Below are 21,253 nucleotides of genomic sequence, written 5' to 3'. Positions count from 1 at the left end.
ACACCAGCCACTGCTCATTCTTAACATGTAATTTCTATCTGTGGTTTAGTATGAGTGTTTCAGCTCCCAACATCATGTCTGGGACAGGGACAGGGGAGACTATACTGCTTGCTTTCAAGGCTAGTGTTGAAAGTTGCATCACTTCCACTCCCATACAAAATTTAGTCACTGTGGTCACCTCTAGCTGCAAAGGATTTGGGAAATACGGTATTTACTAAGTGCCATATGCTTAGGTAAATAAATAATTCTTTTACTAAAGAAGAGAAAGAATTGGCAGGCAGCTAGCAGTCTGCCACAGTGATCAAACATTACTGTCTGTCCAGTGTTTATGATTAAACTCTGAATAAACAAATTACCTCGGTGATGGCTTAGGACAAGAAAGTGAACTGAAATAGATTTGAAGACATCTGGGAAAAATCTATAGAAGACTTTTTTTTTTAGGAGAACATTATCTTGTTTTTCAGAGGTGGAGTGAGGAACCATGAAAAGACAACTATTCATATTTTCTCTTCTTGTCTTTGTTATTAAGTAAAAAACATTCTAGAATAATTCTCTAGAACTAATTTAGTACTGAGTGTGCTTGATTATTTAGCTTAGGGATCAAGAGCCTTAACCTTTAATGCTGTACCAGTATGCGTGCTTCTTTAGTACATTATAGGGGAATGAGAAGGCAAAGGATAAAAGGAGGTTAAATAAAGAAAAATGTAATCAAGATGGTTTTGATGAGGAATGGGAAAGTATTTTCTGTAGTTACTTACTCCTAATATATATATATATACAGATGTTAGCAGATAAATTTACAACATTTATGAATTATTTTGATTAAGGGTTATGAAGGGTACCCTAGAAGCATATAGATAGGCATGACATCCAACCCAGAGTTAGATGGTTCTATGACATTTTACGTTTAATGAAATGGCAGCTGTAGCTGATAAGAAATTATAGCCCCTGCAGAAGTGAAATAGGACTTTATCTTAAAATATAGGTATACAGAGGATAGTGTTTCTTTTTTATTCTTTCAGAAAAACTGTTAAAGTAACTCTAAGATGCCATTTATCCTAATTTTATAGATGCCAAAATGTGGGGGGAAATATAGCTGGTAATGATCATAAGGAACCTTGAGTAAAGACATGTTCCGATTTTAGAGATTAAAAAAAACACGATTTATTTATTTATTTTTAGGGGGGAAGAAAGGGAGAAAGAGAGGGAGAGAAACTGATGTGTGAAATATGCATCAGTTGCTTCTTGCACCACCCGCAACTGGGGAACTGGCACGCAGCTGGGGACCTGGCCAAAGCCTTGTGCTCTTACTGGGAACCAGAGACCTTTCTGTTCACAGGCTGGCACTCAGTCCACTGAGCCACACCAAGCAGGGCTGATTTTGGAGATGTCTTAAAGTGAAAACAAGCATGTCAGGATTGATAAAACATAATAAATCTTTGGTGCATTTGTAGTCAATAGCTTCTTCGAATGGAGGACTACTGTAAGAGAAGTTAAAGTGATTATATCTGTTAATAAGTCAGTATGGAGTGGTTTAACTTTTTCATTGGAAGAATGTAGGTTTTGGCCTCTTTATGCCATGAATATTAGAAATTAGGCAACCTGGAGCTAAAACAGCTGCTGAGAGGAGGGAGTGCCCTGATCTTTGTCCAGTGTTCTCATGTTGCTTAACTATTTCGGGGGGTGGTGGTGCTCTGCTGCTTGTTGTTTATAGTCTGAGTAACAGTATCTCTAAGGTTGGATATATGGACAGTTCTTTAAAGCGGTGGCCTTATATTTATTGCAGTCTAGTACATATAACATGTATACATACAACATGTGTGCACATACAACTGAAAGAAAAGTTTCACTAAATGCTTCACACACTAAATGGGGTTCATTCTGAACTAGAAATAGCCTCTTCTCTTTCATTATAAGAAATATGCTGCTTTTTATACCACTTTGAACTTTTAAAAAGTTCAAAGTATATTTTATTGATTATGCTATTACAATTTTCCCAATTTTACCTCCTTTATCCCCCCTCCACCCTGTACCCCCTAACGCTCCAGCATTCCCCCAACCCTTATAGTTCATGTCCATGTGTCGTACATATAAGTTCTTTGAATTCTCTGTTTCCTATACCACTTTTGACCTCTCCCCATCTATATTATGCCTACCAATTATACTTCTTCCCTGTACCTTTTCCCCCTATTCCTCCCCTCCCCACTGAAAACCTTCCATGTGATGTTCATTTCTCTGATTCTATTCCTTTTCTATTGTTTGCTTAGTTTTTGTTTTCATTGTTTCTCTTTTTTTTAGGATCATTTGTTGATAGTTGTGAGTTGTCATTTTACTGTTCATAGCTTTTGATCTTCAATTTGTTAGATAAGTCCCTTTAACATTTCATATAATAAGGGCTTGGTGATGATGAACTCCTTTAAGTTTACTTTATCTGGGAAGCACTTTATCTGCCCTTCCATTCTAAATGATAGCTTTGTTGGGTAGAATAATCTTGGATGTAGATCCTGGCCTTTCATGAGTTGGAATACTTCTTTCCAGCCCTTTCTTGCCTACAAGGTTTCTTTTGAGAAATCAGCTGGTAGCCTTATGGGCACTCCTTTGTAGGTAACTCCTTTCCTTTCTTCTTGCTGCTTTTAAGATTCTCTCTTTATCTTTAATCTTGGGTAACTTGATGATGTGCCTTGGTGTGTTCCTCCTTGGGTCCACCTTCTTTGGGACTCTCAGAGGTTCCTGGACTACCTGGAAGTCTATTTCCTTCTCCAGATTGGGGAAGTTTTTCTTCATTATTTGTTCAAATAAGTTTTCAATTTCTTGCTGTTCTTCTCCTTCTGGCATTCTTAATAATTCAGATATTGAAACATTTAAAGTTGTCCCAGAGGTTCCTAAGCCTCTCTTCATTTTTTAAAAATTCTTGTTTCTTCATTCTGTTCTGGTTGGATATTTATGTCTTCCCTTTGTTTCAAATCATTGATTTGAACCCTGGTTTCCTTTCTGTCACTGTTTGGTTCTCTGAATATTTTGCTTTATTTCACTTTGGGTATCTTTCATTTTCCAACCAAGCTCAATGAGTTCTGTGAGCATTTTGATTACTAGGGATTTAAACTCTCCATCAGGTAAGTTGGCTATCTCCTCATCGCTTGGCTCTCTTTCTGGAGTTTTGCTCTGTTCTTTCATTTGGGCCTTATTTCTTTGTCTCGGCATACCTGTTAAGTTGTAAGAGGGCGGGGCCTTAGGTATTTATTCACCCAGGCAGGGCAACCCTCCTTGCAGTGCTGCCAGGTTGCCTGTCGGGGAGGAGCCAGAGGGAACAATGCAGCTCTGCTGGGCTCTAGCCCCACTTTCCAACGGATTCTCAAGTGGACTGGGAGTTTCTCTGACTGCGGCAATGCCCTGGCCGTAGTCCACAGTCAGCTCTGAGTCTCAGTTTCCCTGTTCAGTCAGCCCCGCCTGCTCCATTGTCACCACGGTCGCCTACTTACCTGCATGGGCTGCCTGCCTCCTTGTGTGGGTTTTCTTCATCGGCCCGTCTTACTGGCCTGGTTGGTCTGGTTGACTGTTTCTTTTCTTTTTTAAAGATTTTATTTATTTATTTATTTTAGAGAGAGGGAAGGGAAGGAGAGAGAGGGGGAGAGAAACATCAATGTGTGGTTGCCCCTTACATGCCCCCAACTGGGGACCTGGCCTGCAACCCGGGCATGTGCCCCAACCGGCCCCAAATGAGAATTGAACCAGCAACCCTTCGGTCTTCAGGCCCATGCTCAATCTACTGAGCCATACCGGGGCTGGTTGACTGTTTAATTTCTTGGTTGTCGGAGTTCCATGCAGTTTGATTTCCTTGTACTTCTGGTTATTTATTGATTTTAGATTGGTTGTTATCCTTTTCTTTGGTTGTGGGAAGAAGTGAAGGGTTTCTACCTATGCCTCCATCTTGGCCGGAACTCTGAACTTTAAAAAAAAAATTTCGTTTATCTATTTTTAGAGAGGGGAGGGGAGGTAGAAGCAGAGGAGAGGAAGAGAAACATCAGTATGAGAGAGAAACATGGATCTGTTGCTTCTTGTACACGCCCTGACTGGGGACCTAATCTGTAACCCAGGCATCCACAACTTAGGAGAATGCCCTGACTGGGGATCGAACTGGCAACCTTTAGCTTTCTGGGGTGACGTCCAGTCAACTGAGCCTTATCAGTCAGGGTAACCATTTTGAATTTTTTTTTTTTTTAGATTTTATGTATTTACTTTTAGAGAGAGGGGAAGGGAAGGAGAAAGAGAGGGAGATAAACATTGATGTGTGAGAGATTGATCAGTTGTCTCTCGAATACCTCCCCAACTGGGGACCTGGCCAGCAACCCAGGCATGTGCCCTGACTGGGAATTGAAATGATGACTTTTCGGTTTGCAGGCTGGTGCTGAGTCCACTGAGCAACACCAGTCAGGGTTGAACTTTAAAAAAAAAACTGTTTAGGTGGAAACATCTAAACACCATCAATTTGACTCTTATTTATTATTGTGACTTTGAGCAAGTCACTGTTTCTCTTGATGTTCTTTAAGTCTGGTGGTTGGGGTACTTGTTCTGTTTTTGCTCTGAATGAGTGAACCTGTTACTAGGTGAAGAAAGAAAATACATATATATTCACAAATAAATACAACAAACTTCTTAAATTGTTTTGTAGGTCATCATCGGATTTGAAATATTTAAAGTGGATAGAAAACTGTTTCAGCAATGCAGACGATTAAGTGTGTTGTCGTGGGTGATGGTGCCGTTGGTAAAACATGTCTCCTGATATCCTACACAACAAACAAATTTCCATCTGAGTATGTACCAACTGTAAGTATAAAGGCTTTCATCTGCTAGTGAAACATAATATAATTTGATATCCCTTTGAAAACTCTCTGTGTGTACTGAAATATTTCTGTTGTCTGCCTTTGTTTCCTGTTTTTAAAGATCTTGACTTCTCATGGGTAAATTATATACACTTTAAAATTAAACAGCTGAAAAATCAGTGGAAAGTCAGAAGGGGTGACACAAGGGTTTGCAAGAAGTGCTGGGAGGCAAAACTCCAATAGATGGTCTCAGTTTGGAGAAGTATGCTCTACATCTTGGAATGAGGTGACTTTTTTTTTTTTATCTTGGCCAATGATTAATCAGTGTTGGAGGACTTCTGGGATGTTTTTTGGGGTCTTATAACTTCAGAGAAAGTAGTGTGTCTACACTTACTCTTCTGAGGGGGAGTAGAAAAGAATCTTATGGAACTATTAGCTTAGCACTAATGGAGCTCCAGACTGGTTTTTAGGGGTGGAGAAGACCTGCTTTTGTTATGAGAACACCAGAGAAGCCTTTGGGGGTCCTCTCCCACAGATCTTTTTATTAGCTCCTTGGAAGAGTAGAGGGAACATGGGAATAACAAAGGTAATGAAGTAAGACCGTGAGACAGAATGTATTTGAGGATCCAGTGTTTGTCCCAACCTGGGATATAATAATTAAGTTAAACATAGATGTTTATTCAGTGGTGAGATGGGTGTAGGGTTGGCTTGGCCTGACAATATCCATCTCTGTTAAGTGAGCTATTTTAGGGGTTATGAAGCCCTGTGTAGATTAATGTGGGATTAATATTGTTTGTAAGTAAAAAGAAAGAAAATATAAGCGTACTTTAGGTTAATCTTCAGAGACGTGAGCATTGTTAAGAGGTTAAATTATTTAAGGCTTGGTAATTATTTTTAATTGGAATTGATAGTCTATAATATCCCAAGGGAGGTAAAGAGAATGATGTAGGCCAAGGCTGTATAGTGGAAGATTAGGTTTCTCAGAGGGGGGAATTTGAACGTATAATTAAATATAAAATCATATTTTTCCGTTGGTCCATTGGGGGACAATGTAAGTGAAAGAAATTCTGAGGTTGAAAGGGACTTTTAGGGGACTTTTAGTGGTACATGGATCTTATTTCAGAGGGAGGGCAGTTATCAGAATTTTTGTGTTTCTGTCGTCATAAACATTATTTTCTTGTAAACACTTGAGTCTGTTTTATGACTTTGTTAGGTGTTCTGTTTAAGGCAGACTTGTGGGTGCTTTATATTTGTGTTTGTATGTGTGTGGAATCTCTGGAAAGAGGTTAGTTATGACTTAAAATAACCTGTATGCTTTGAGAACTTAACCACATTAGTTACATTTCCGTGTTCTTGTTATCAAGAACTGACTTGCCTTGAACTACCAATTCCTCCATGCCCTTGCTTCCTCTCTTGTTTATAGTTAAACAAGCTCCTAACTTATTAAAACATGAATCAGAAATTTAGTGTTAGATAACTAAAAGGTTAAACAGGGCTGATTTAAAAATGTAGTATCCTCTTAGTTGGAAAGCATTGTTTTTTAATTATGAATTAATTCAGAGGCGTTCTTGAATTAGTGTTGAGTCTTTTTCCACGTAGCACGATTATCTCCCATTTTCACAAATAACTTAGTACAACCATGTTAGTATAGATTTTGTCATGGGTTTTATGGTCTATTTACAAATAAAACATGTAGTCAAAGAAAGTATCTTAGGTCATGTGGTTTGTATCCAATAATGTAAGTTTTGTTTATGAAATCTTAGCAAATAACCTGCTGGGCTTTTACTGTGCACTTTCCTAGATTACCTTGAGGAAACCCTTATTGTCTCTAACGGGCCTGTTGGCACAAGGCTCTAATTATCTTGAACCCTGAAGGAAGAAGATTCTCATGGATCTAGGAGCTTTTAATTCTAGATTAAGAGGAAATGGTCTATGAAGAAATAATTTTTCTGAAATCAGATTGAACATCAGATTTCGAGACAGATCAAACTACTGTCTCGAAATTTTCAAACTTGAACAGCATTATTTTGTATAGCTAGGGATTCTGTTCCCGTGACCTCTCTAACCCTTCTGTGGCTTTTATCCAGTCTGCTGGGCAGAGCAGGCATTCCAGAACACATCCCCTATCGCTTTTTCTGCAAACTGTGTAGCTCATTGAAGAGCTTGGTTGGCAAGGTTGGTTATGTAAGGAAGATGTGGGCTAAGAGAAGAATATATCTTAGAAGGAAACATTGCCTTAGCGTAAGAAGTATCCTATGTTATTCTGACCATCCCCTTGCACACTAACAGTGTATTTTTGTGTTTTTAGGTTTTTGACAACTATGCAGTCACAGTTATGATTGGTGGAGAGCCATATACTCTTGGACTTTTTGATACTGCAGGTGAAAATTTGATGTCTTTTATAATGTTTTGGTGTGTAACTATTACAGTTGCTGGGGGTTTTTTGATATTTTTTGGGAAACTAGCATATTAGCAAACCACTTGCCTTAAAAAAATAATTTAGCAGGATTGAATATTATGATGGTTTTTGCCTGACCAAGAGGTAGTCCCAGACCTGGAATAGCAAATAAGAGTTAGGAGTACCCTGCATGGGTGGTGAGGAAAGAGATAAAGCAGGCCGAGAGCAGAGTCCATAGATAAATGGTGTTGTCACTCCATGGAATTTGAAGGCTTGTTTAATGTGTGTTCGTATAATATATGTACAGGTAGCTTCCTATAACATACAGGTAGCTTGTTACTGTATACTACATTTGAAAGTATTTTGAGGGTGATCTAGCGTCTAGCTTTTATAGTATTGACATTTGTGGTCATCTTTTCAAATTAAAGGAACAAATTTTTTTCTTAAGTATACTCAGATTCTGAGTGTTATTCCTTTTAATAGTGGCTGCATGTCTTAATTTCTGAGTTCTCTCAATTTTTAGTTCAGTTAGTCATAGGAAAATTTCAGAGAGGTGTCCTTTTAGTACTGGCAGGAATTCTAAATTTTTCACTTTTTTGAGCTACCTTCTCACTGTCTGCCAGTTCACATAATGCTTTTATGGAGTGCATTACACTGTGCACTTTGAGAAGCTGTCTAGATTCAGTTGGGAGGGTGAAATGGAAAGATGGTAGTAAGCAGTTAAATTTAGAGATCTGTGGCTTTCTAATGGTGTCTTAGACTTAAACATTTTTATAAATTAAAACTTATAAGAGTAATGGTATATTAGAGGAAAATTGGAAAATAGAAAAAAATATGTATAATGACTCTATATATACCTCACAATAGGTGAGGGATTTTTTTTTGACAGTTTTACTTCTTTTTATTGTTATTCTATTAGAGTTCTCCCAGTTTTTTTCACTTTGCCCTCCTCCACCCATCCCAGTGTCCACTCCTCCAGTCAGGATTTCATTTTATCTGTACCCTTGGAGGCACTGTATATATGCAGAGAAAAAGATAATTTAAAATTAATTTTCAATTTTACTTTCAAATTTTAAAGCTTATTTTTATAAGCCTTTAAGTTTTAATCAGCATTTTTAGCTTTACTAAAGTATATTACAATAGAATTTACTTGTTTTAAGTGTTCAATTTGATAATTTTGCTGACTCTATAGTTTTGTAATCTCCACCATAATCAACATATATCTTCTTAAAAATTTCCTTGTGTTCCTTCCCTTGACATGCCCCAGGTAAACACAGATATGCTTTCTGTCACAATAGTTTTGCTTTTCTACAGTTTCATATGAATGGAATCGTACAATATGTAGTCTTTCACTTAGCATAATATTTTTGAGCTTTATCTGTGCTGTGTGTATCAGTAGTTTGTTTTTATTGGTGAATAGTATTTCATTCTATAGATAGAGCAAAAAATTTTTTTAAAGATTTTATTTATTTATTTTTAGAGAGAGGGGAAGGGAGAGAGAAAGAAAAGGAGAGAAACATCAGTGCACAGTTGCCACTCATGTGCCCCCAACTGGAGACCGGTCTCACAACCTAGGCATGTGCCCTGCCTGGGAATTGAAGTAGTGACCCTTTGATTTCCAGGCTGGCATTCAATCCAGTGAGCCACACCCACCAGGGCACGAAATTTATTTATCCATTTACAAGTTGATTGATATTTGGGTTTCACTTTTAAGCTATTACGAATAATAGTGCTATGAACATTTGAATACAAGTCTTCGTATGGTCATATTTTATTTCCCTTCAGTAAATAGCATGGAGTGGGTAAGCCTTTAAGTTTAGTTGCACAAGTTACTAAATTTTTTATTAAAATAGTTTTAACAAATCATTCTCAAGGTGGCCAAAGGTCCTTTGATTAATACTGATTTATTTAATGTAGGTTGACAAGAGTTTAATCTCAATCAGCCTCATTTTACAACTAAAAAAGAAATTATTTATTTATTTTTAGACAGAGGGGAAGGGAGAAAGAAAGAGGAGAGAAACAGCAGTGTGTGGCTGCCTCTCACACACACCACCCCTCCCCCCCCAGCCCCCACTGAGGACCTGGCCCACAACTCAAGCATGTGCCCTGACTGGGAATCAAACTGACTGACCCTTTGGTTTGCAGACCAGCACTCAGTTCATTGAGCCATACCAGACAGGGCTGAATTCTCTCAATAGTCTTCCTATCTCACCTCTGGCTGCAGCTCATATTTAAATAATATCATTTAAGCCCAGAGGTAGGCTTCTCCCTCTGTGCTTTGGCTTTATTCTTGCCTCTCTGGTCACAACAGTAAATTCTTGCTAGTGAGTTCCCCATAGTTATTTTGTGCATGTGTTTTCTTTTTTCCCTGCATATGTTTTACTACTGTGTGTATAGTTTTAAATTTAGCTTTTTTTAATGTAACATGTTTATCATAAGCTCTTTCTCATGTTGTAGAATCATCACCCCACTGCCAGTTCTTTCTGTCAAAATTTAAACCCGGCTGGTATAGCTCAGTGGATTGAGCACAGGCCTGCGAACCAGACAATCGCAGTTCGATTGCCAGTCAGGGCCCATGCCTGGGTTGCAGGCCAGTTCCCAGCAGGGGACGCACAAAAGGCAACCATACATTGATGTTTTTCTCCCTTTCTCCTTCCCTTCCCCTCTAAAGATAAATAAATAAAATCTTAAAAAAAAAAAAAAGAAAGAAAGCCTAAAATAATTCACATAAAAAAATTTAAGTGTTGTTCTTTATTATAGAGATGCAGGTTTTACTTATTGTGTGTAAAAAAAATAGAGATCAGCAAAAGGAGAAAATGGAAAGGCATTTATATCCAGAGACAATCACATCTTAGTGTCCTCAACAGAGCTATTCCTTTACATTTATTATTTTTATATACAGTAGAAAATGGATGTTATTCTCCCCACCCTGGACCTGCCTTTTTCTCTTTAAAATTGTGGTGACCTCTGTCAGTGTTGTATTTGGATGCCATGGTCTTCATGGTTACATAGTAATCTGTGTGACAGATCACATCATAGTTTATACTTATTTTGTTAACATTTGGGCTCCATTTTCAGTTTTATGTTATGACCTTTCCATGTACAAACATTTTTATATTTTGACACATTTAAGAAATTTTTTAAATTTATATATTTTCTTTTAGAAGGGAAGGGAGGGAAAAAGAGAGGGGGAGAAACCTTGTGCAAGAGAAACATCAGTCGGTTGCCTCACACATGGCACCAAGCAGGGATGTGCCCTGCAACCCAGGCATGTGCCCTGGCTGGGATTCAAACCAGTGGCCTTTTGGTTTGCAGAATAATGCTCAACCCACTGAGCCACACCAGTCAGGGAGACACACATTCTTCTTGTCATTTTGTATTTTGATTTAATTTCTGAGTCACAGTGGCTTGTCCTGAATATCGTTTCTCCACTAAGGACAATAACATTAGCATATTAATCTGGATAATAAATTTTTGTTGATATCTCCAGTGCAGTCCTACTCTTAAGAGTCTTCTTTGCCTTCATCAATTTCATATTTTTATCTTTTTTTCCTATAGTTAGAGGATTGGTTCCCCCAAAAGATCGCTATTTACTCATTTTCAGTTCTACCATACACAGCAAATAGTTTTAGAATTGCTATACCATACTACTATGAAAAACAAATAAGAGTTCAAGATTTGTTTGCTGTTCTTTTTTCTTTAATCTAATAGCATGCAAAGTTGTTTGTTCCCAATTTACCAGGACTTACCCCCACCACCATCCTCCAATCCAAGGCGGCTATGTTGTTTGGACTATAGTTGGTTCATTTGTTTATGTTTACATTAGCTTTTAGATTTTTCCTATCCTTATTAATTTTATTTATATATGCTCTTAGGTTCAGATTTTAGAAGGTATGTTTGCTTTTGAATTTTAATCATTGTATTGCAATCACTCAGTCATTTCTGGTGTTACCATGGTAATAGAAAAGAGAAAATTTGAACTTTGAGGCTAGATAGACCAGTTAGCTAGGTAGCTGCCAAGTTACTGAACTGTGTAGAGCTTAATTAAACTTTGAACTGTAAAAAGTTTAAAATACTTTTCTTTTAGGGATATTATGAAGACTGAATGATGATCAACTTTTAAAAGTGTGTGCATATGTAATAACTCAGGAGCTATGTGTTTATGGTTCATACACTTTACATTAAAAAAAACCCAGTGCAGCCCTGGCTGGCGTAGCTCAGTGGATTGAGCGCAGGCCTGCGAACCAGAGTATCGCAGTTCAATTCCCAGTCAGGGCACATGCCTGGGTTGCAGGCCAGTTCCCAGCAGGGGACGCATGAGAGGCAACCATACATTGATATTTCTCTCCCACTCTTTCTCCTTCCCTTCCCCTCTCTCGAAAAATAAATAAATAAAATATTAAAAAAAAACAACAACCCAGTGCAGTGACTGGGATGTATTTGGTGCACAGATAATATTATTCTTCCCCTTAGCAGATGAATAATGTTCAAAACAAGTCAATTTGACCTGGTTTAATCGATTCTGTTTTTTGTTTTGTTTTTTAAAAATAAACTTCTTTCCTTCTTTGAAGTGTTTTCTAATGTCTGGCCATTTCTGCATTTGCTGTGCCAGTTACATTAGCAGGAATTAAAGTACTACCCATAGAGATATTTATAGCCTTGGTCTCTAGTTTAGCACTATTCTAGAATCTTCCAGAAGGGTGTTTTGACTACAATTTGAATCTTCAGTGAATTCTGTGTTAACATGGAATAGTCTAGATTTATGTTTAAAGGCTGTTAAAAAAGGTAGGAATCTCAGGCCAGAGTGACTCCTTGAGTTTTGAATTTTATTAAGTTGTTTTTAGAGAGAGGAGAAGGAAGGGAGACACAGAGGGAGGGAAACCTCCTTGTGTGAGATTGCCTCTTGCATGCCCCCAACTGGGGACCTGACCCGCCAATGCCTGGCAGGAAGTCCAGCTGGCAGCCTTTCAGTTTGCAGGCTAGTGCTGAATTCACTGAGCCACACCAGCCAGGGCTGGATTTTATTATTGCTTTTTTTTTTTTTTCATTAACTAAATGATGTTAGGAGATTATTTAGCAGTATGCCCCATGACACAGATGAAGCAGGATCACTAAGTGCCATTAAGTTGAATAATTGGTTGAGAAAAAATGTTTAGGTTTTAATCTGTAGTAGTAAATACTATGAAATATTTATTTGCTTTCTGCCTTTGTTTATAATGTCCTACTGGAATTCATGTGGACTTGAGTCCTCAATTCAAACCGACTTAGTTCCTCTTGAATTTGAATTTTAAATATGAGATTGTAAGCAAGGAAAAGATCAGTAATCTATGAAATGTACTCCTGCTTTTTGATAAGTGCTTGAAGTAAAGGTGGTGTTCTGGTGTGCTATTAGAGTTGGTATATTTTACTTGTGTCCAAACCTGTCTTACATGGTAGAATAAAACAATTTTTAAAAGATTTTATTTATTTTTAGAGGGAAGGGAGGGAGAGAAACATCCATGTGAGAGAGAAACATTTATTGGCTGACCCTTGCAGGCCCCAGCTGGGGACCTGACCTGCAACTCAGGCATGTGCCCTGACTGGGAATCAAACTGGCCACCCTTTGGTTCTCAAACCACTAAGCCACACCAGCCAGGGCAGAATCAAAATTTTTTGATCATGTTAATGTACCTTAAAGGATGTCAATTGATAGTGCTGCCTGTATCTTGAGTGAATAATGGCCATTTGTGACATACTTAGAGGCTAAATTTTAGCTGGATAAATTATGCTTTGATATTGAAGAGTCTTGCTCACCATAGGGGCTGTATGCATTCTATTTCCTTAAATGTGGCACTCGTAGCACAAGTAGAGGTAAGGTAACCTCTTTCTGTTTATTGAACAATTTTACTTTTGAATTTTCTTTTCTCCTGTTTGTGAAAGGAAAAGAAAGATTTATAGCTTTGAGAGTTTGTTTATCACAAATAAATGGACTGACCAATACTGCTTTGGATCTAGTATTCACAAAGAATGGCTTTATTAGTTTTTTTGTCACCAGTCCGTCTGACTTGGTTGGTTGCATGTAAAACATTGGGCATTCGTTTTGATGCTTTTAGTGGTGCTCAGGAATATATGCTTGGATCTGTATTTGATGCTAACTTTAATACCTGCTTGTAGGGGCCAAATAACTAAAAATGAAGTCTTTGCTAGACTAAATCAAGCTTAATTTTATTGAAATATATTCCATTTGAATAGGGAAAAGACTAAGCAAAGGTAAATGAACATCTTTATCTCTTTTTACAAGGCTCTGTTAACTGGTTTGTCATCTTATTTTTTTAAATTTATTTTTTGTTGTTGTTGTTTTACTGGAGCTTAGGCGTGTGAGGTTTTAAAGCTCCAGCTAGTGCTAGAGCTCAGGCAGTTTATATTGAGAAAATTGTTACTGATTTTAGCCAATTTTGTGTTCTTTAGGCCCATTTTTTCCTTTTTAATCCCTTCTATTTCTGTAATTATATGTTATAATTTAAGAAGCGGAAGTTACATATCTAAGGTATACTTTTGAATTCCTGTTACTCTAACCCTAGCATATTGTTACAGTAAGTAGTCAGTAAGTGTTAGAGGTTCTGTTGATGATTTTGTTTTGTGATCTCCTTTATTTTGACTTATATAACCTTTATTTAAAAATTTCTCTATTGTCCTGAAGATACCTTTATTGTCTACTTTGATGTGTTACTTAAAGATTTAAGTGGCAGTAATAGTAATATCTTTAATTATCATGCTTTGATAGCTACTCTAAATTCTTGTATTCTTTCTCAGTGGTGGCCGAAAGCAAATTTGTTGGCAGATAAAATATTTATCTTGTATCTTTTCCCCTTTAAAATTTTTAAATAAAATACATATAACAAAAAGTTGGGTTTTTTTAACCATTGTTAAGTGTAGAGGTCAGTGGCGTTAAATACTTCTCTTTAATACATAGGATTGCTGTAGCTTAGTTTTGAAATTGGAGTGTTGAACCCTTTCGCTATGACTCCTCCCCTCCCTGCACAGTTTTGGAAGCGTGGATGGCTATTTTAAAAATCTGTTTATCTGAAAATAATTTCAAGCCTACAGAGCAGTTGCAAGAATAGTACCAGGAGCCCCATACACCCTTTAGCCAAATTTACCAATTGTTAACATTTTGCCCTATTTGCTTTATTATTGTCTTTACACATATATACACATTAATTTTTAAAAATATTTATTTATTTTTAGAGGAAGAAGGGAAGAGAGACAGACAGACAGTGATTTGTTGTTCCACTTACTTAGGCATTCACTGGTTGGTTCTTGTAGGTGCCCTGACTAAGGATCAAACCAGCAACCTTGACATATAGGGATGATGCTCTGACCATCTGAGCTACCCAGCCAGGGCTTAATTTCCCCCCTGAATTATTTAAGAGTAAGTTGTGTAAATCATAGCTTTTTAGCCTTGAATAAGTAGGTATTTCCTAAGAACACGGACATTCTTATGTAACTAGAGTCAGGAAATTCAACATTGATATTACTTTAATGTCTATATTCCAGTTTCGTCAATTGCTCCAATTCTATTTTTCCTGCTTTCGGTACAATACCATATATTGCATCTAGTTGTCATTTCTTTTTAGTCCCTTTTAATTGAATCAGTTCTTCAGCCTTTCTTTGTCTTTCGTGACATTTTTTCCCATGACATTATTTTTATTTTTAAAAAATCCTTACCAGAATACCTTTTTTCATTGTTTTTGTAGGGGGCATAGATAGATAGATAGAGAGAGAGAGAGAGAGAGAGAGAGAGAGAGAGAGAGAGATTGAGATTGCCTGCCTCTCATACGTACCCCAACCCGGGATCGAACCCACAACCTGGGTATGTGATATGACCGGGAATCGAACCTATAGCCTTTTGGTCTATGGAATTTCGCTTCAACTAACTAAGCCACACTAGCCAGGGCCATGACATTATTTTTACATAATACAGATCCATCCTCTCTTTGTCCTCCTGTTATAAAATGTTCCTCATCTTGAGTTTGTTCTGTTTCCTCGTGATTAGATTTGGATTGTGGGGTTTGTTTGGACTATGCCAGTAGTCATGTATCTTTTTTAGGATATAAATTTGGAGGCACATGATATTGATCGCCCACTCCCTGATGGTTATTTTTGTCACTCAGTCAAGGTGATGTCTGGTTTCTTCACATTGTAGTTACATTCTCCCCCCCCCCCCCCCCCGTTTATAAAGAACTTTTTAGACCATACATTTTTTTCACCAGAATTTCTCCACATGGATTTACTATCCATTCAGTCTTTTTTCTTTTATTGTTTTTCAAGTACAGTTTTCTGCCTTTCCCCCCCACCAAGTCTTGCTAAATTATTTTTTTCTAGGCATTCTCGATTCCAGATACTGGTCTTATACACACATGTTAACTAAACATGTGAACCTGCTTTCGTAGTGATGAATGGGCAGTGGATTTTGTTAGCTGGGTTTCACCGAGATTTTTGTTTCCTTAGATCATTTGGTGTGATTATTTCTTAATCAGATCTGAATAGGATTAATTTTTTAACTATTTCTGTAGCAAGAGTTTATTGCATTTATTACATTATTGTTAGATTGCTAATGGACATAAAGATTAAAAACTACAAACTGGTAATAAAGCAGATAATACATAGTCTTCACCGCTATTCAAATGGTTAGAAATTTTACGTAGAATAAGCTCAGTGAGAATTTTCTCAAGTATTATAAAGCCATACATTTTATTAGATAATTGTTTTCTCACTATAATCACTGTGCTGTTAGCTGCATCCTTAATTTGTTAATTGACTTTCAATTTTAATACTATGAGGACGTCAAGATTCAGTTGATTTTTCTAATTCCCCCCCCAGGGCAAGAGGATTATGACAGATTACGACCGCTGAGTTATCCACAAACAGATGTATTTCTAGTCTGTTTTTCAGTGGTTTCTCCATCCTCATTTGAAAATGTGAAAGAAAAGGTGAGTTGGTCAGGTGTTCTCATCCTGAAAAAGGTTGTCACAGAACTTTTATTGACTTGTTGTAAATGGTTTAGAGGATTGTGGGTTAATGAAGGTATATATTTTTAAATACTTTTTTCTCTAGTGGGTGCCTGAAATAACTCACCACTGTCCAAAGACTCCTTTCTTGCTTGTTGGGACCCAAATTGATCTAAGAGATGACCCCTCAACTATTGAGAAACTTGCCAAGAACAAACAGAAGCCTATCACTCCAGAGACTGCAGAAAAGCTGGCCCGTGACCTGAAGGCCGTCAAGTATGTGGAGTGCTCTGCACTCACACAGGTGAGGACTGCGTGGAAGTCCCTTTTCATTTACAGCTGGATAGTTTCTCAGAGCATTAGGATTCAGAGGCTGTTTCTAACAGTGGTCCACAGTGCTCAAGAAAGCTGCCCAGGAAGACTTATGACCAGCTTCATAGTGTATATTCTTTTGCTGGAGGTCTCTATTTATAGAGAAAATTATTAGTCTCCAAGTAAAGCTCTTGTATTGGTGAGCTTCCGTGTTGTACTGAGTCCTTTGTAGTGGTCAGGGATGGTTAGAAAAATTACAGGAAAGGTTCAGATGAGCACATATTTACAATGATACCCTCTGCCACACCCCTCCTTAAATTTTCATCTAAATAGAACTTGTCAGTTCTGATAATTGGTGCATTTACACTGAGAATGTTAACTGACCTGTGTGTTTCTGTCGTGTCAGCCTTCATTCTCCCATTTGATTCTCCTACTGGGGGCAAAAGAAAGGCTTATGGAAATAATTAGCACAGAACTCTTATTTACTAGTTACTGGTGCTTTGACTTTTGAACAATGAGTAAACATGCCTAAATAAATTAGGTAGGGTAGGGTGGAAGTGAAGAAGTTTTTTTAAAGTTACATTCATCTTAATTATGTCTGCTAAAATAAATGGAATATATAGTTGCATATCATGCATGCATTAAGTATTTGATATGTGGGGTCCAGACACAGTTTAATCACCTTCAGTTTAATGATAGGTTGGATATTTAAAGGTAAAGTTTTCGTGCTTACCTGGATATTCCACAGAATGATTTCAAGGCCTAATATTCTCCCAAACCCAGTTTTCCTTGGCAATTTAGTTCTTGTGTGTGTGTGTGTGTGTGTGTGTGTTTTAAAGATTTTATTTACTCATTTTTAGACAGGGGAAGGGAGGGAGAATAGGAGGGTGAGAAATAATTGATGTGTGGTTGCCTCTCACATGCCCACAACCCAAGCATGTGCCCTGACTGGGAATCGAGCCAGTGACCCTCTGGCACTTAATCCACTGAGCCACACCAGCCAGAGCTATTTACTTATTTTTAATTTATTGATTTTTAGAGAGACGGAGAGAAGGAGGGAGAGAGATAGAGACAGAAAGAGAGAGAAAGAGTAACATCGATTTGCTGTTTGACTTATTCATGCATTCATTGGTTGATTCTTGTATGTGTCCTGACTGGGAATTGAACCATCAACCTTGGCAAATCGGGACGACGCTCTAATCAGCTGAGCTACCCAGCCGGGGCTAAATAGATTTTACATGTTCTCACACACAGCACTGACTGAAATTTTTTAAATTTCCCGATGCTTCTGGGGTTCTGTATCATCCTCAGAAGTGTTTGTGTGTCTTTTGGGGAGGGATGTCTGTGAAATATTGGTGTCAGATTATAACTATGTGCATCTTTTGCTTACCTCTTTCCTCTTAAGTATGGGTTGCTTTTGGGGGAAACGAAGGCAAGTAAGTAGGCCACATGGACCCAATTTTAGGTCACTGGTAAGGCTTATTTTAGAAAATTGCATGCTTCCATATATGATTTTTGTACAATATGAACAGACTTATATAGTAAGTCAGTTTGCAGTGAATACAAATTTGAAAAGATCTTAGCAACTATATTTTTCTTACCAGATTTTGAAGTTGGAAAAGTCAAAAGAGGAGAAGATGGAAAACGGGGCTTCTGGTTATGTTTGGGAGCTAGAACTTTTAGGACTCCAAATTCTGTTTGTTGGTTCCTCTAATAGGGAACTCTATATATCAGGTAGTGTGGGTAAAAGCAAAGATGAGTTTTGTTTTTTAGGGGTTCAGTTGATCTTTGTCAATAAGCAAGAAAGGACTTGTTTATTAAAGGGATGCCTTAGTTTCTAATAGCAGCTCTCTACTTTTTTTTCTTATGAAATAATGTTTCCCTTTTCATTCTCCCTTCTTCCTTTTATATTTGACTACCAGAATTTGCTTCTATATGTGCAGAAAGAATTTCAGAGGAACTTTACATTTTGTTTAGCCATTTCTACTCTGTAAAAGATAGGGAAAGAAGAAAACTTTTTAACCTCTTTGCTTCTTTTTACGTACTTATTGTTATTTCTGACTTATTTTGTACCTAATAGAATGTGTAGGTGCCAGTCCTCTGGGGTGCCATGGTGGGGAGAGTGTGGGGGTGGGAACACCCGGGGTAGTTTGGAGCTAGCATTTGTTATCCGAGCTGTATTCTGGGACTTGTGCAAAGTTTTTATTTGGGATCAAACCGACCTAAAGAATATATGAAATTTCTTTGGGTAGTAAACCTGTGGCTTCAGATTTAGGTGAGTTTAGGGGAGTCCATAGACCTGGGCCCAAGGTATCAGTACTACTGAGTCACACTGTCATGTTGGAATTCTGCCTGTGGTGTAAGTGTATTTATGCATTTTAATCCCTGCAGATCTGAGAATACTCTTTGTTTTCATTCCATGCTTTTATGCTATGATACCCATGCAGACACCTTAAAGCATCAGACTGCTTGCTAAAACTCATTCTAGGACCCCATCTTTGTTTTCCTATAATCTTGGGTGGTAGTTACTTGCTCTGATAACATTACTGAATAACTGAAGTATATGCTGTTTCTAGAGTCTGTTCTTTAAACTTTTCACAGTTGGTGCTCTTGAACAATTAACACTTTTTCCAAATGTCTGAACCTTTTTGTTCTGGGAAACTGGTTATAACTCTGACACCCTGATTAATCCCATCCGGTGTGTCATTGAATCTAGAAACACGTAGCATGCCTGTTAGTCTGCTATTTGTGTCCTTCAGTTATTCAGGGGCTGAATTCACAGAAGCCTGAACAGAAGCCTGAAGTTTAATAGATTTCAAAATGTGTGTGCCGTTTTTTTTTTTAAAACTTTTTCTGTTATTTATGCTGCTACACTTGTCCCAATTTTTCCCCTGTTGCCCCCTGCCCCCCCAGCTGTTTGTGCCATTCTTATTATCATTAGGCATCCTGGGAACTTACAGGACTTAAATATACAATATCCATTTTTCTCTCCTGGCATTATTTTTATTGAAATGTTGTAATACTAGACTTCAAAGTGTGATTGTTTTAGAAGTCAACATGTGGTATTTTTACAAAAAATGCTTTCTTGCTCAGTTAATCTTTTGAAGTAAGAAGTTTCTGTTCAGTTATGTGCTGTCCTAGTAATGGGCTTAAGGTCTACATTCTGGCAGTTATTTTTCTTAAGGCTCATTGCTTCTGTGAATTCAACCCATTTAATCCAGACTGCTATTGTATCTGCTAGTCTTTCTAATCCTCTAACCTGGCTGCTGTTCTCTCTCCTTCCCTCTGTCTTGTAGAGAGGTCTGAAGAATGTGTTTGATGAGGCTATCCTAGCTGCCCTCGAGCCTCCGGAAACTCAACCCAAAAGGAAGTGCTGTATATTCTAAACTGTTTTCTCCTTTCCCTCTTTGCTGCTGCTTCCTGTCCCACTACTGTAGAAAGATCACTTAAAAACCAAGGAATAAAACCATCCTGTTTGAAAGCCTCTGCGTCTTTTTACTCACCACCTTAGAGCAACCTCTGTATTAGTTTTTGACCAAGAATGCAATATCTTCTAGAATATTTTTTACGATCAGTAGTCAAGTTGGACTTGTTTACTTTCTGCTGCTTGAGTTGCCTGATGCTCAGAGCTTTTTGGTTTGGATTACTATTGCAAAAGGGAAGTTGGTCTGGCATTAAGAATGTCCTCTTGGAGAAAATAAGAGTTTTAACACTTCTAGATCTTAGTTCTAGATGGAGAAAACTAACACACACATCATTTTACTCTTACGATCAATTGTTAATTGTAATTGCATGACAAACAATGGAAAAAGGGTGACTTTGCTAGTAGAGTGTAATGGGGAAGGGACGATTTTTTCCCTGGTTTTCCTTTGTGCAGTGAAACTGTGTTGCTGTTGCTTTGGCTGTCTGTGCTGTAGTGGAGTATTTGTCAGTCTGGGGTGGGAAAGATATTGATGTATCTGCTACTGCTTTATGAGATTATTTGTTACATTATCTTTTAAGAATAACATCCATTTTAACAGTCAACTTAAGGTTTGTTAATGTTGAGATGTAAAGCCACTATCTTTATATTTTCCTGCTTCTGATTTTATTGTTGTGAGGGAAACATACAATTGTGGTTACCTTCGAATTTTAAAATTAAAAACATACAATTGTTTGTATAAATGCCTGATGAAGCTTTATTCCTCTTGTACTGACTGGGCTCTAGTTTTACATATGTATCAGATACCCACATTTTTGCTTCCTTGAATCTCCTTGGCTCTAATTGGTGGGATAAAAGGATTTCAGGGTGAATATCTTTGATGCAGCCACTGTAATCGCTCTTTCCATCTTTGCCTGCGCCTTCACGTAATAAGGATGCCACTGCCTGGTGCCCATCCTCCCCATCCCGTTCCATATCCAGCTGTTTCACTTGAATGCAGAGTTGCTTCACTTGTTTGTAAAATATTTCAGCAGCACATTACAAAACTCATATTGAATGAGCAAATGACACATGTGCTTGTTTGCTTCTTGTGACATACATTGGTCTGCACAAAGCTTTCTCAAAGGACCCCTGTCTCACTCATGAATATCCACTTTTGAATTGCTGGGCCCTTCTAGGGCCCCCTGCCTGGACAAAACTTGGTGAAGTGAGATGATTGTGTTGAGATTCAGAATTGTTTTTAATGCTTTGTTTTTTTTACCAATTCTTGGGGGTTTGAATGTTTTTGAGCTTCAACTTTTTTATTCTGAAA

At 37.7% G+C, this 21,253-nt stretch overlaps 1 protein-coding gene across 3 annotated transcripts in view; it reads left to right on the top strand.

Moving 5' to 3' along the window:
* CDC42 (cell division cycle 42) overlaps nucleotides 1-21,253 on the top strand; it is a 50,282-nt gene that overhangs the window by 27,487 nt on the left and 1,542 nt on the right. For 2 of the 3 annotated variants that reach the window (XM_037135839.2, XM_037135840.2), the window contains exons 2-5: nucleotides 4,670-4,824; nucleotides 7,129-7,201; nucleotides 16,081-16,190; nucleotides 16,315-16,512. In XM_037135839.2, the coding sequence (XP_036991734.1) occupies nucleotides 4,720-4,824; nucleotides 7,129-7,201; nucleotides 16,081-16,190; nucleotides 16,315-16,512 (486 nt within the window). In that variant the 5' untranslated portion in view covers nucleotides 4,670-4,719. Of the gene's footprint in view, nucleotides 1-4,669; nucleotides 4,825-7,128; nucleotides 7,202-16,080; nucleotides 16,191-16,314; nucleotides 16,513-19,816; nucleotides 20,002-21,253 lie in introns of those variants that run through there. The other variant, XM_053660284.1, reaches the window with a different exon arrangement.

The sequence above is a fragment of the Artibeus jamaicensis genome, unplaced genomic scaffold (genome assembly GCF_021234435.1).
Source record: "Artibeus jamaicensis isolate MK-2021 breed Jamaican fruit bat unplaced genomic scaffold, CSHL_Jam_final scaffold_847, whole genome shotgun sequence".
Lineage (NCBI taxonomy): Eukaryota > Metazoa > Chordata > Mammalia > Chiroptera > Phyllostomidae > Artibeus > Artibeus jamaicensis.
Note: the sequence above shows the minus strand (reverse complement) of the source record. Positions and strands in the feature narration are given on the sequence as shown.